The sequence below is a fragment of the Dreissena polymorpha genome, chromosome 10, assembly GCF_020536995.1.
Source record: "Dreissena polymorpha isolate Duluth1 chromosome 10, UMN_Dpol_1.0, whole genome shotgun sequence".
NCBI lineage: Eukaryota > Metazoa > Mollusca > Bivalvia > Myida > Dreissenidae > Dreissena > Dreissena polymorpha.
This window is the reverse complement of record NC_068364.1, coordinates 40,187,477-40,202,611: the sequence shown is the minus strand read 5'-3', so window position 1 is coordinate 40,202,611 and position 15,135 is coordinate 40,187,477. Positions and strand designations below refer to the sequence as shown.

The 15,135-nt window shown below is 32.7% G+C and overlaps 1 protein-coding gene across 3 annotated transcripts in view; it reads right to left on the bottom strand.

Annotated features, from left to right (window-relative positions):
- LOC127847163 (mucin-5AC-like) overlaps window positions 1–330 on the bottom strand; it is a 180,980-nt gene extending 180,650 nt beyond the window's left edge. For 2 of the 3 annotated variants that reach the window (XM_052378871.1, XM_052378870.1), the window contains exon 1: window positions 196–330. In XM_052378871.1, coding sequence (XP_052234831.1) covers window positions 196–268 — 73 coding nt within the window. In that variant the 5' untranslated portion in view covers window positions 269–330. The remainder of the gene's footprint in view (window positions 1–195) is intronic. The other variant, XM_052378869.1, reaches the window with a different exon arrangement.
- Between the last annotated feature and the right edge of the window lie 14,805 nt (window positions 331–15,135).

The following is a 15,135-nucleotide window of genomic DNA, read 5'->3' as shown; positions in this document are numbered from 1 at the left end:
ACATTATTGTTACAATCCGATTGTTTTTTTAAGGCATATACTCATTTCTTAAGAATCAAATTTATGATGTGTTATGTTTACTAAAGTAAAAAAATCCACGATTGTTTATAAAAAAGACAAATACAAATAACAAACATAATCTCAGTTCGGTTCAGAAAATCATTTTCTTATAAGTTATCTTAAATTAGCACTTACTGAAACAATAGAACAGCAGGTAAAACGTTGTTTTATTCATATTGAAAATAAACAAATGTTGAATAATGTTCATACAACCAAAATTAGTATGCGAAATACGTTTTGTAAACAAAAGTTTAAACGCAAATATTTAGTAGTGCTATCTATCGATTAACATCAGTAGAATCTATGGTGTGTAAAAGATGACAGATTTAACTATATAAATGTTGACCGACGAACCGTTCCACTCGTAATATTGACATTTTGATAACAATATAAAAGGTCGATATCAGAAAATGTGCAGTATTTATTTCAAAAGTCGGACCAAGATTAATATCAGAACATTTGCAGTTTAAATGTTAAAACTTAACGTTATGCTAGAAGAATTCCACGAGAATAAGCAAAACTCCCTTAAATGATTAAACATGCTATAAATCATTAATTGAGAGTTTAACAAATATAAATTATAGCATACTGAGGTGTTTTTTACGGTGTTAATATAAATGTACATGTATTATGCATATTAGTTATTAATTAGAGGCAAATATAAAATCATTGGTCAAATAACTGATATCGACCATTAGCCACTTTAATATTGTGAAAACCAATTTTGGTTGAAGAACTGTATATTTATGTAGAAGGTAGCTTTAATGCAAACCTGAAGCATATATCGCGCTCAAGTTGGTGTGGACTTTCAAAAAGATGTCAAAGAACTTAAATAATACCAAACACACATGCAAATTGTTAGCAGATTTTATGTTTATTGTATTAAGTAAGAAGAACATGAAATTGGTGAAATATTTTAATTAATTGCATAATATCGATTACATATCTTTATTATGTTTGTGCAATTGTGTATCTGTAAATGTAAATGCGTTGTTCATTTAATTTGTTACAAATCATGTTTGAGGACAACACCCTAATATTTACTTTTATAGAATGTTTAGATTAGCGGCAATTCCTATGAGCGCATCCTTATAACAGTGAGGTTGTTTCCGTCGTAAGCATTTAAGCAAGTGTTATTTAGGTTTGTCTGTGTGTGTAGCGATTGCTGTTTAGTTTCCTCATGAATGTTTGGTGTGTGAGACCGTTCGCCAAGTTGCTACTTTTCAAAATTAAAGGGATCATGCATTGTTGAGTATTTGTTTAAAAGTAATATACTTGGTGTTTATAACAATTATATCGAACACAATGACCTTTATGTAAGTAGAAAGCTTCAAGGAGATTCGAACCTTTTATTTATTTATTTAAAAAAAAATGTAGTTTCGTACTTATGATACACCTGTAGGCTTTAAGAGGTATGTGACGTAGAAATGATCATTTGTTAAGTATTAATAGATACAATAAACTGAATATGATCATAGTTTAATTGATGTTATAATGGACTTTGTTATTGAAATACCTGTACACGAATATTCTTTCAGAAACTAAAAACAACAAATATAATTTCCTTTATAAAGCACACGTACACAAATTTCGTATTTGTATACCAAAGTTCAACGTATTTAATATTATTAAAATTGTAAGGCATACCGTTGCAGAACACCGTAGTGTATGGGCGTTTGCCTAAAATAGTCAAAATTTGTCATCCAAGAGTTATTGCGATTGATTTCTTTGGATAAGTGCATTCCTACGTTGTCGAGATGATATCGATGATTTACCAGTGATGGGACAGTTATGTTTCAAGAGATTTGATTTGAGAGCCGCCGTGTCGTTTTGAAAGAGAATGGAAGAAAACGCTCCTTTTGATATAAGGACATTGCTGATAAGGAGCTCAACGTTGAAATAAATTAAACTGTCCCTATTTTAACTGAGTGTTATATTGAACTAAACTTTTACTTTAATAAATTTAGGATTGGACATTCCTTACTTAATAAGTGCTAAGCAACGTCTAAAGTTTTAAAAGGTTTCAGTATAACGATCTGAAAGCAAACACTCGTTTATTAGTAAGGTGTTTTGTCGTCTTTTTTGCAAAATGCAGTTATATATGATACATAATAAATCAAACACGCGCATTTATATAATTAAATCATTCATTCAATTAATAAGTACACGGATCTATGAGATTGATACATCCCATTTTCTATTAGTATTTGCTATGTTCATTCAATCATTTTTTACTTTTCTGAACGTGTCGCATGCTGCGCTTTATATTGTGTTGCGTTACTCTTATTAACCCATGTATGCCTAGTGGACGTTCCCATCTTTCTAAATTGGATCAGTTTATTTCCAAAATTAGGGATGTCTAGTATATTTATTTCTATATTTATAATATTTCTTACAGACATTCCTTTTAGCAAACAGCGCAGACCCAGATGAGACGGCGCATGATGCGGCTGTTTGCCAATGCCTTTCTTTCTAGACGCTAGGCATAAATGGGTTAATACGCGTGCTTCGCATGCAAAAGATAATGTCTTAACTTCGATTAATAACCGTTAAAGCATCGCTCATAACCGCGTAGAGCTGAACATATCTTTACTGTTCAGTTCTTTTCATGCGTTGCAACCGTAAGTGAAAACAAATGAATGCTCCTTTAAACTGTTCAGCGAAACAATAAACTATAATGTAAATACGTCATTTACCCAATTGCAGCTAAAATGCCGAAATAAAGCATCTGTAAAAAGAAAAGAAAATGACAACGATTTAACCTTATTAAGGGCAGATTTGCTTAAACATTTAAATTTCTAATTTATTTTTGAAACTCGTATGTATTATAAAATTCTATTAAGATTTCCTAGCTATACGAAGATCAGCAAGTATACTTTTTAATTAATCTAACTTGACCAACTATGATGACATATACAAAAAACGGTTCATTTAAACTCATTTTGTTTCCAATAAATATACATTAACAGTTATGTTAACATTATAAAAATCCAAACCAATTTATAAATAAAATTGCAACGGAGTTAAGAGGGAAGGGTAAAGCTTATACCATCTCTCTCATGTTTGGTTTATGATTAATAAACATGTGTGTGTACGAAGTCGGTGCTTAACAATAACAGATTTGCAAACATGTTAATATATGTACATTGAATGGGGTATCTGCACTATATACTCACTAGAAACATTTGAGGCTCTATGGTTGCTTTAGTTGTTTTGATCGTTGATCCGCATTTGATACAAAGTGCACATATATCTTTGCTGTTCAAACTTATTTTTATGGCCTGTGTACAATTTGGTCTACTTTGGTCTTTATCTTTTTGGAAATAAATTAAAAGCCGCTATTGTGAGAATATATGAGAGAACATTGGCAAACGGATAAATTGCAAAACGGATACAAAATATAAGCAAACTTAGGTATGATGTTGTGGTTAAGTCACTCGTATTTTCCTAAATATGAAGAAGAACTGTCTTTTATAGACGACAACCGGCATCAATATTACTTTCGATTACATTTTGGTTGTAAAACAGGTTGACAAAAGTCGGAGTAAGATTTATGTACAGGCGTATTCACGGTTTCCCGTTTTTACTTGCTTTTAACTAGATATCTCTATTTTCTGACTCAATGATCAATAATTTATTTGAGATTACCTCAATCATTATGTGAGTAATGCATGCACGGCGAAAATATATTCCATCTCAATTAGTTGACCACGGCACTAGTCAGTGGGTTAAGATTTAGGGAGGTAATTGGAACTTTGGTTTTGTCTCCAGAAGTGGATTATGAGAAACATAGATGACCATTTTCGTAAAATCGAAACATGTAAACCTAGCATAGAAAGGAATGTTGAAAACACGGCATGTTAAGTAATAGTGGCAAGACCTTGACAGATAAGCGAATCAAAAGACCATTGCCGGAAGTAGAATGATAGTAACTAATTATTTAAAAAAGGTTTAATTCTTATAAGTTTTTGCCGGGGTAAAAAGCTGGTAATTGATTAAGTCACCAATGGAACAAGGATTATTGATTTGAAGCATTTTATATAAGAAAAATGCGTACGGAGAGGGACACTCATTATTACAAAAATTACATCTGCGCCTAACTGCACTCTTATAATTACATCTGCGCCTAACTGCACTCTTATTGTTACATCTGCGTCTAACTGCACTCTTATTGTTACTCTTACTCTAGAAAAATAATATCGATTGGACTAACATTTAAAATGTTCGTACTAGAAATCGGACTAGATCAAAGCAGAGTTAACATGCGAAATGTCAATAATGCTCATGGTCATCGTTGGCTCGGGTACTACTTAAATGTTCCCTGGGTACGAACAGATATACTAAAACGTACCCGGCCAATTTATACTGTACGAGAGTTTACTTCCCATCCAAAATCCAATGTAACAAAACACGCTACGGTATTCAAACGACACCTGCCTTATCATTCTTTTTTGAGTACGATTTTCGACAATATAGAGGTTATTTTACAAAATACTGACAAAGATATTTACATTATTTATAATAAAAACACCGTAGTCATTTCTTACACATAATTTGATTGACAATTTTATGTGGATAGATCGCTTACTTAATACGTGTTACTATTTTTAGTCAAATACCATTGACATATCTCATATTATCGTTTAAGAAGATTTCCAATACACAAGAACATTAAGACTATGTGTATTTAATGCAAGTGTGACGTTTAAAACAATCATATTTCCAATCCAGTCTGCATATGCAAGTTTGATTAACATTGTTTTACTCGTAATCAATGTTTAGATAAGTTTGAGATTCGGCTAGCTCTTAAACCAGAAGATATAAATACATGTTATTGTAAGTTTTTTTATCTAGGCTTACCTATTAGCTGAAGATATTTACATTATTTTATTGTTTATTTTAAAATATTTTTGTCATCAACACCTATTTTTTACAAAAGAAAAACTACAACATAAACATTAATAAATAATGACACGGGGTACAGGTAGCTTACACTAAGTTGAAGTAAATAACACGTTATATCAAGTTTCATCAGCCAAAACAATAATTAAATAACATGTTATATCAAGTGTCAATCAGCCAAAACAATAAGCAAATAACACGTTATATCAAGTGTCACTCAGTTTTCAGAATAAGTATATATCATTTTATATCAAGTGTCAATCAGCCAAAATAATAAGTAGACCGTTAGAAAGTGTGCATTACGTGCATTTTTCGTGTTTCTATCACGTCCACGTGGAACATCTCTGATGATATAGTACTTATGCTTTGAGATTACTTTTTTATAGAAACGTTTGTCTTCTTGCTATTAAAATATCTGAACTGGTTTAATAAGATATGGTATTAACTTTGGATTCATGTTAGATCCCTTCCAAACTAAACCTGAAAGACTAAATTGTTATACCAGCCCAAGTATATTATCAATATCGAGTAAATCAAAAATAACAAGTTAAAACTGTTCGATTGTGTATGGATGTTAAGAACATAAACACAGTTTGGACAGACGTTTACTTATTTTCAATGTATGTTATAAGGTTATTCTAGTATATGTTTGATAATGGAACGGATAGCGAACGTCTTAGCTATTTTTTTATGAATATTAAAACGTTTGTTAATAATTTGCAGAATGTTGTTTTAAAAATACCGATATCAAAATATGCAGCGCAATAAGGATTAATGTTAAATAGTTAAAGTTGTTTTTATTTTCATGATTCGTATACAAAGGGAGCAAGCCTATTTTCTTAATCACATACAACTTAGAAATTTACGTCCCTTTACCAGAAACCTGTAGATCTCCAACACAAGCTTCGCTTCCAAAAATCTAACAATCAAAAGCTCTAAAAAAGGCCCTTTTCTAGGAAAGGTAAAGTTATATATAGTGCTTATGCAAATGGCAAAAATATATATCAAATCATGTCCTTAAATAGGCGCGTAATTCGAGTTTTTATTTATCCATTAACATCACTTATCTTATATTGCTTAGCTACAATAACAACAAAAACACAAATCTGAAAAACGATTCGTCAACAATTGTAACGTCCCGATACCGAAAGAAGTTAAGTAATATTATTATTCTCAAATGCATTGCCTAAATTTCTCAAAACATGTCCTTATCAACATTATTCGAGTGTTTTCGTGATTTATTGGTTCATTAACAAAGCCTTATCATTGTGTTTCTTAGCCACTCAATAAAACAGTTATGGCACTCGGAGTCCAATGCCTACGCACATGAACCCCAAACATTTTATATTGACCACTATCTCACTCACGAGTATTCAATTTTCGCTGACGATCAAGTCTTTTGCGATCCAACTATTTAGTTAAAACCTATTTATTTTAGATCGATCGCATTGAAATCCTCAGGCTTATTAAAATGCTCTCCAGTCCGTTTCCTGGGCCTAGAACCAGTACTTGGTGTGTTAGGGGGGAGGATCGAAAGAACGCTCCCACTGTGGGGATCGAAACAGTGACCTTCTGGTCGCTAGGCGGACAAACTATTTCACAGAGACGAATGCGCACGTGACGACTTCTTTTCATAATTAAAAATGAATATGGTAATGTATTTAATATACGACGGTGGGGGAAATACATACATCTTTTAACAAGAGCTTGGAAGGAAATAAACGTTGTGTCTGCACTATTTTATTTGTGAAAGAAACACATCTAAAATAACTAACGTGCATTATTGTTCTGAGAATTTTTCACGGTAACGTATGACGTTTATCATTCATGCGTGTCTTTTTATCCATATTTAGACCTATCGCAAGGACTGTGCTTGATTCAAATATTCGGTTTTAAGGCCTTAGTCATGGTTTGAATATAAAATTCCGCCTACCATTTACCATTCTGATGTTGCATTGCTGTTTTTTTAATAAATATTGTATTAAACCCTTATATATATCTACTTCGTTTTCGCTACTAGTTGTTTTCAATACCTATGTTTATACATGATGTTTGAAAATCTTTCATGGCATGGTAGTTTTTGTTTATGAACATTATTGTATTTGTGTTGTACTGATGCACTTTGACTATGTTTTGCTAACTTGTTTGTAAATGACCAAAGGGGTTGAAAAACTTGATGTTGCATTAATTAATCGCAACACGGTCAAAGCTACATGACACATGGTTTATAAAAATATATGCATTGGTTGTCCTCCTATTTTGTTACTGCCTGTGCCTTTCGGATCGGGACACAATTTCGCGATAAATCATAAAATTGGTAAAATTGAAACATAATGTATATGAGTATCAATAACAATATTCAAAGTGCATATTTCACTGCATTGCTAAATGTTTTTGTGCTGTTTCTTACAATCAATATACTGTTTAGTTAATATCCTTTCACATTCACGGTTTAACTTGCATTTTTAACTTTATAATATTTAATATACAAGTTAAACATAGATTTTTTTTAAATAGTATGTATTTATTAAAGTTAAGGAATTTTTTGTATTAATTATCATATGAAGGAAACATTAACCAAATTAAATGAAAACACTTGAGAGTTGTTGTTGTGTTATTGGTGTAGTAATTAACATATTTAATTTCTGTACCTTTCAATATCTTGCAATATTACATTTTCAGTTCAATGCCATTTCCGATAAAAGTACATCGTGACAAACAAAATAAAGCAGATTATAAAAAGGAATATGATTATACACAGATCCGTTAATATAAATATAATCATATTTGTCTATTTTGAATGAAAATCTTGTTAAATGCTTTAACTTTGCACACGACTGTGACATACATTCACTGTGTAAATTTTTAGTAACTAGTTGTTGTTTTCATCTAAAATCTGAAATGTCATTATAGACAGTCTGGATAATAGGGGGCTAATTTATTTCACCGATCGAATAAACAAAATTGTGATAACACAATTAATTATGTGTGCAAGGCCTCCAATGTCGTCGTCATAAATGTTTATTTGAAAGCAACATATGTTATTCATAAGAAATGGGAATAAAATTACAATTAAATTTGTATGCAATTTGTTCAACAAATGTGAGAATGTAGGATGTGAAAGGAGGCTCGTTAGGTCTTAACGTAGTTGAGTGAATCTTTAAAACACGTAATTGATTCGAAAACAAATATTACGATGTTAGCTCTATATAAAAAAAAAATTGTGAAAAAAGAAGAAATTGTCTCATAAAATATATTTGTTAAAGGCTTTAGGTGTAAATGATTTAATACATACATTAGCTGAGCGTTTCGATATAGATTGCTTGGTCCTATTCAATTATTGTAAAATTTAAAAATACTTGTTCTCATTTTGTAAGCATCAGGTATGCATGTATGTGTACTTCTAAAATTTCTTAAATTAGTATTTTAAGGATATATTAGACCAAAATGTACTCATCTTGGAATGTGTGCCTACCAGTTTCTTTAAAAAAAAACACCAGAGGACAATTTCAATTTTGCTAGTATGTTTCTAAATTTCGAACTTTCTATATTGTCTATATCTTTATTGTATAGTTAATGGATCATTTAAAATGGGTGTCAATTTCTTGTTAACACATAGTGATTTAGTGTCAGTAAGTTTCAGTAGCATGCTCGCCATTTTGAAATAAATTAATCGTGTTATGTATTGCAAAATTATAATAAGGATGTTCTCACTAACAGATACTAGATAAATCCACACGCCATTTAAATCTTGCAAAAGTTTTCAAAGTTCGGGTCATATGACTTGGAGTAAGGGTGGTTCTTTACATTATCTATAAATATTGTTGCATAAAGTACAGTTGGACGATTTTGAGTTGAACATTTTTTAGAAATAGTCGACATTTATATGTAAAGGGTATCTACCTTCTTCGCCATACAAAGACTTTTAGTAAGTAGAATCTTTCACATTAAAAAGCCAGAATCTTCTTTGAACTCGCTCAATATTTTCAGCTTTAGTAAATCGCCACACATCGATCCCATAGTTAAGAAACAAGCAGCGTAGGAACGAAACAGATTAAACATGATTTAAACGGGTACCTTTTAAAATTTTCGTGAAAGTGCGTTTATCGCCCTCAACCCTTTGGCTGATGAAGTGTTTGTTGTATGTATTAACGCGCCGCTGCATTCACTAAATATCCATAGATTATTTAAATTCCTCCCGGTGACAATAAAATTAATGCTATACACAACAATATTCTTATTTTCTTTATAAAAGACTACATCTCGTGTCGACATTGGTCGTTATATTCCAGTGCATGCAATGCTCTAGTAAATGCTTCCGGGAAGATTATTATCCCTCTGCGGATTCTGAGATTTATGCGGCGTCGTCATCGAATAATAGAAGATAAATTGATAATCGATCAATAGTTATGCCCGCATTTATATCAAAATGTAAACCAAACTCAATGACTTTTACAATTAATGGACACCTTATCGGCGAATATATCTCACCTTGTAATTAACCGATATCGGATTCAAAAAATTCGAAAGTACTTTTCATATTTGTAACACCAAATGCAATCTGATTATATATAACCATAAATTCGGACAGCAATCTGCTATTGATACCAGATCTTATTAGCTTAAACCAGAGACGCATGCGATACCTTTTAAATAATCGACAATACAGCAAAATAGTTTTTCGTCGACTTTGCTATAGCCCGGTTAGAAACCGAACTGTGCGTCAGATAAAATTGCTTGAGCAGAAGCCCAATTTTGTAACCGTTCGCTCAGGGTACTAATAAATAGCTTAGCTAAACAACTCACACGGGCTATACCTCGATATTGTTGCGCATTGACCATTCGCATTTTTATAAAGGGGAATAATCAGCCTCTTTGACCAGTTGTGAGGAAATTCTCGGACGTTAAACCTTCAATCTACCTTTACGTCCTTAAGAATGAAGTATCTCGTTTAACTAAGTATACATACAGTGTTTATTGACTAATACCGCATAACAAAACTATCAAGCATACAGTGGTAATTAAGTTATTTCAACACCAAAAGGCTCATATATATGCAATGTAGTTTACCTTCTTTGAGATGAAGTAAATTATCAACTATTTTCTTATTTGGTTTGTTTATTTTAAAAATGATATGTTGGTTAAGTACAATATCAAACATACATTGTTGATTGACTGCATTGGGATGAAAATTAATTTTAAAAAATACAATCGTTAATGTACTTCTTGGGTTATAAAGTAACCCACTAAGCTTACAGTGTTTACCAACTTCCTTGTAGATTAAGTAGCTTATCAAGCATTTAATGATTTACTTAATTAAATTTAGCCGTGTATTTAAAATACTATAAAGTAACCCACTAAGCTTAAAGTGTTTACCAACTTCCTTGTAGATTAAGTAGCTTATCAAGCATTTAATGATTTACTTAATTAAATTTAGCCGTGTATTTAAAATACTATAAAGTAACCCACTAAGCTTAAAGTGTTTACCAACTTCCTTGTAGATTAAGTAGCTTATCAAGCATTTAATGATTTACTTAATTAAATTTAGCCGTGTATTTAAAATACTATAAAGTAACCCACTAAGCTTAAAGTGTTTACCAACTTCCTTGTAGATTAAGTAGCTTATCAAGCATTTAATGATTTACTTAATTAAATTTAGCCGTGTATTTAAAATACTTTAAAGTAACCCACTAAGCTTAAAGTGTTTACCAACTTCCTTGTAGATTAAGTAGCTTATCAAGCATTTAATGATTTACTTAATTAAATTTAGCCGTGTATTTAAAATACTATAAAGTAACCCACTAAGCTTAAAGTGTTTACCAACTTCCTTGTAGATTAAGTAGCTTATCAAGAATTTAATGATTTACTTAATTAAATTTAGCCGTGTATTTAAAATACATTGCTAATTGCTTCCTTGATGAACGTCCGTATTTCGGTGCTGGTGAACCTCATGTGCCACATTTATTTTATAAATATTGCAAACACATCTGCTTTGGAGATTCCTGAAAAAAAGAATCATACGTTATTTATTAAGTAATCGAAGACTGTTAAGTTATGTTTGAAATAAGGAAATATGTCGAATATGCAGTCTAAACAGAAGGTTTCCGGTAAAAATCCATAGCTTTTTACCTTTTATAACCATTTGAAAACGAATATGTCGTTTCATCGTCGTGTGTAACTGCATGTACATTGCTCAATTGATAATTTACAATCTTTAAAATATTGACCATATTTCTGCATAAACTAATAAATTCAAAATACCTCCTGTAAACGTTCCTAATAGATGTCTGATTCTTATGAAACCAGTTCATTAACCCATTTAAGCCTATCGTCTAGACAAAAAGGCCTTGGCAAACAGCGTAGACCCAGATGAAACGCCGCTTGATGCGGCGTCTCATCAGGGTCTCCGCTGTTTGCTTAAAGGAATTTATGTAAGAAATAATATAAATAAAAAAATAAAAAAATATACTAGACATCCCTAATTTTGGAAATAAATTGATCCAATTTAGAAGGATGGGAGAGTCCGCTAGGCATAAATGGGTTAAATGTATTCGTATATTCTATTCACTCGTAACGTTCTGGCTATGATATTCTTGATATTATTTAATTTAATTGTGCCATACGTGTGAGGTGCGGCTAGCCTTAAAGGGGTGATCCCAGTATTCGTAACGTGTGAAAGGGAATGGGGAAATTACTATTCTGGCTGAAAATAACGTGTGAAAAGGGAATGGGGAAATTACTATTCTGGCGCAAAATTACGTGTGAAAAGGGAATGGGGAAATTACTATTCTGGCTCAAAATAACATGTGAAAAGGGAATGGGGAAATTACTATTCTGGCTGAAAACAACGTGTGAAAAGGGAATGGGGAAATTACTATTCTGGCTCAAAATAACGTGTGAAAGGGAATGGGGAAATTACTATTCTGGCTCAAAATCACAAAATGAGAATGTATTGTTTCAATCAAAAGGGCTTTTTTATAACTTCAATCTAAAATGTGAGCGTCCAATACAAATGTATTTTGTATTCCTTTATAAATGTCTAAATGGAAACAAGAATTACTCGTATGAAAGAGTTGATAGAATTTTATTGTTCGATTTATTCAATTAAGTTTTACCAAGTTAAATGCTATGTACATTCTCAATACTATTTACCCTGATGCTTTTATCCGATTAAGCACCTTAGTTAATAGACGGCACATTAAAAAAGTATGTGTGATATTTTCACTTGATGTTAATAGCAATTTAATATGTTAGAGAAGTTTCAAACGATAGTGGTAATTTTGCAGAGTATTAAAATTAAATAATTTGGCAAGCAAGGTTTATTCTGGATATATAGCACTGGACAATTTATCCATTAATTGGCAGTTGGTATTTGGCTGTTTTATGCTATTTTGAAAAAACAATGTAATAATAGACAGCTATGTATATAAGATCGAAAGTTTGTTATGAGTTTTCAATTAAACATTTGTTAAAATTTAGATAAATTGCACAATATTGGCCGAAAAAAGCTTTATTGCAAAGAATGGTTATCTAACGTCCTGCAGAAATCGATAACATTTCACATAATTGTGATAATTTGGAATTGTTGAATAATAACAGATTGGTTACAGTGACAAGTATTTAATAATTTTGAAGTGGACAATTGATATAGATTGGTGTTATTTCAAAGTATTTCAACATCTTGGAACTAAATACAATCACATTGCTTGGATTGCAAAACAAAATAAAATTGAAGTTTGGTAACATTGAACAGTATTCAAATACTTCAGAAGTGGAAATGAACAAATATATTGATTTGATTTGTATTTAAATACATTCTCATTTAAAATTAATTAGGGCATTGTAACATTTACAAGTATTATTACGGTGTGAATATTAATCGGATATTGGAAGCAGAGAATCATGTTCTGTAGAGAGTGATTATAGAGGCAGAATATTTGAAAGGTTATTTGGCTTATTCAGTAGAAAAAGGTATCACTGAAAAATATCAAAAGGATAATTGACATTCATATCATATAGGTAACATTTTTAGGTATTTAAACACTTTTACAAAAGACGCTAATCAGAAATTTAAAACACCCCAAATAAAAAATATATGTCCTAAAACAATGATCCCGTTTGTCAATGATTTGTTTCGTTAAAAAATATTATAAATAGTGTGGCACAGAACGCTCATAAGAAAGCATTCAGACAAAAAAAAACGATATATATTTACCGAAATTCTCACCTTCCATTGTGTGTGGTGCATCAACACAGGAGTTACCGCAATACTCAACTTCCATGGTGTGTGGTGCACCAATACATAGGAGTTACCGCAATACTCACCTTTGATTGTGTGTGATGTACCAATACAGAGGATTGACCGAAATACTCACCTTCCATTGTGTGTGGTTCGTCAACACAGGAGTTACCGCAATACTCACCTACCATTGTGTGTGGTGCGCCAACACAGGAGTTACCGCAATACTCACCTTCCATTGTGTGTGGTGCATCAACACAGGAGTTACCGCAATACTCACCTTCCATTGTGTGCGGTGCATCAACACAGGAGTAACCGCGATACTCACCTTCCATTGTGCATGGTGCATTAACACAGGAGTTAACACAATACTCACCTATCATTGTGTGTGGTGCACCAATACAGAGAATTTACCACAATACTAACCTGCCATTTTGTGTGTTGCATCAGCACAGGAGTTACCACAATACTCACCTACCATTGTGTGTGGTGCACCAACGCAAGAGTTACCGCAATACTCACCTACCATGGTGTGTGGTGTACCATGAGGAGTTACCACAATATTTATCTTCCATTGTGTGTAGTGCGCAAACACATGAGTTACCGCAAAACACACCTACCAATGTTTGCGATGCACCAACACGGGAGTTACAGAAATACTCACTTCCCATTGTATGTGGGGTCGCCATCACAAGAGTAACCGCAATTCTCACCTTCCATTGTGTGCCTTGCACCAATACAGAGTAGTTACCACAATACTCACCTTTCAATGTGTGCGGTGCACCAATACAGAGTAGTAAACGCAATACGCATCTTCCATTGTGTGTGTTGCGTCAATACAGAGGTGTTACCGCAATACTAACTAGCCAGTGTGTGCGCCTCACCGTCCATTATGTGTGCCTCACCTGCCATTGTTTGCGGTGCACCATAGTCGTCACCGGTGGAGAACAGGAACTGCGGGTAGGTGGTGTGTGAGTCGTACGTACAAAAGTGTCTACCCTGCCCTGCCACCACTACCATGAAAATGCGATCGTTAACGCAGCCATTGTAAGAGTTTATGATGAAAAACTGACGCTGGTCTTCCCTGAAAAAACACACTTAAAAACATTGTTACCAATATATAAGCCAGGATTCACTCTTAATTTAACTTCTTTCGAATGTTCATATTGATAATATGAAGGCTAACTTCAAATCTTGATAACGTCGGTCCAAAAACTATATGATCAGGTCAAATCTTAACAACCTGGTTGCTGCTTTTACAGGTACATTTATGACTCATTATTTATGAACCCTGATCACAATTGTTATAAAGACAATTTCAAATTTAAGTAAAAAACTATTCAACCAAGTTTGAAAACAAATCTTCTAAATCACATATACATAGTTTCAACCTAATAACAATAGAACACCCAAAGCTACTTTGTTATCACCTACCCCTCGACTGAAAAGTACTGATATGTCTTTGTTGTTATGGTGCTCCAAGATGAAGCAAGGATCTTCTCCTTTTGGAACCAGCTTGTGATGTTAGATCCTTTGCCATCGAACACGATGTACTTCTCCGTGTCGCCCTTGTAAAACGCCACCTTTACCTGTCGATATACACGTGCAGTACAAGAACATTTACATTAATACCAGAAATAACTTAATTTAAGTTAAGGAAGGTGACGACACATGTAACCGGGTAGTTAAATAGGACATTAAAACTTGAAAAAAATATATCCCATTTTTAATGCACAGGGAGGAGAGGGTGGCCTAGGAACACATAGCGCCGATACCTGGATGCATATGTCAAGCAGTTGAACAAGCCGTTGGAACAGCTTGAGAGACGCATGGACCATATGCGACAATGAGATGATGAGATGAGATGAGTTATGCACACTGCATGTCTTATCGAATATTTCGACGTTAATCTGTATAATAGACATCGTTCGAAG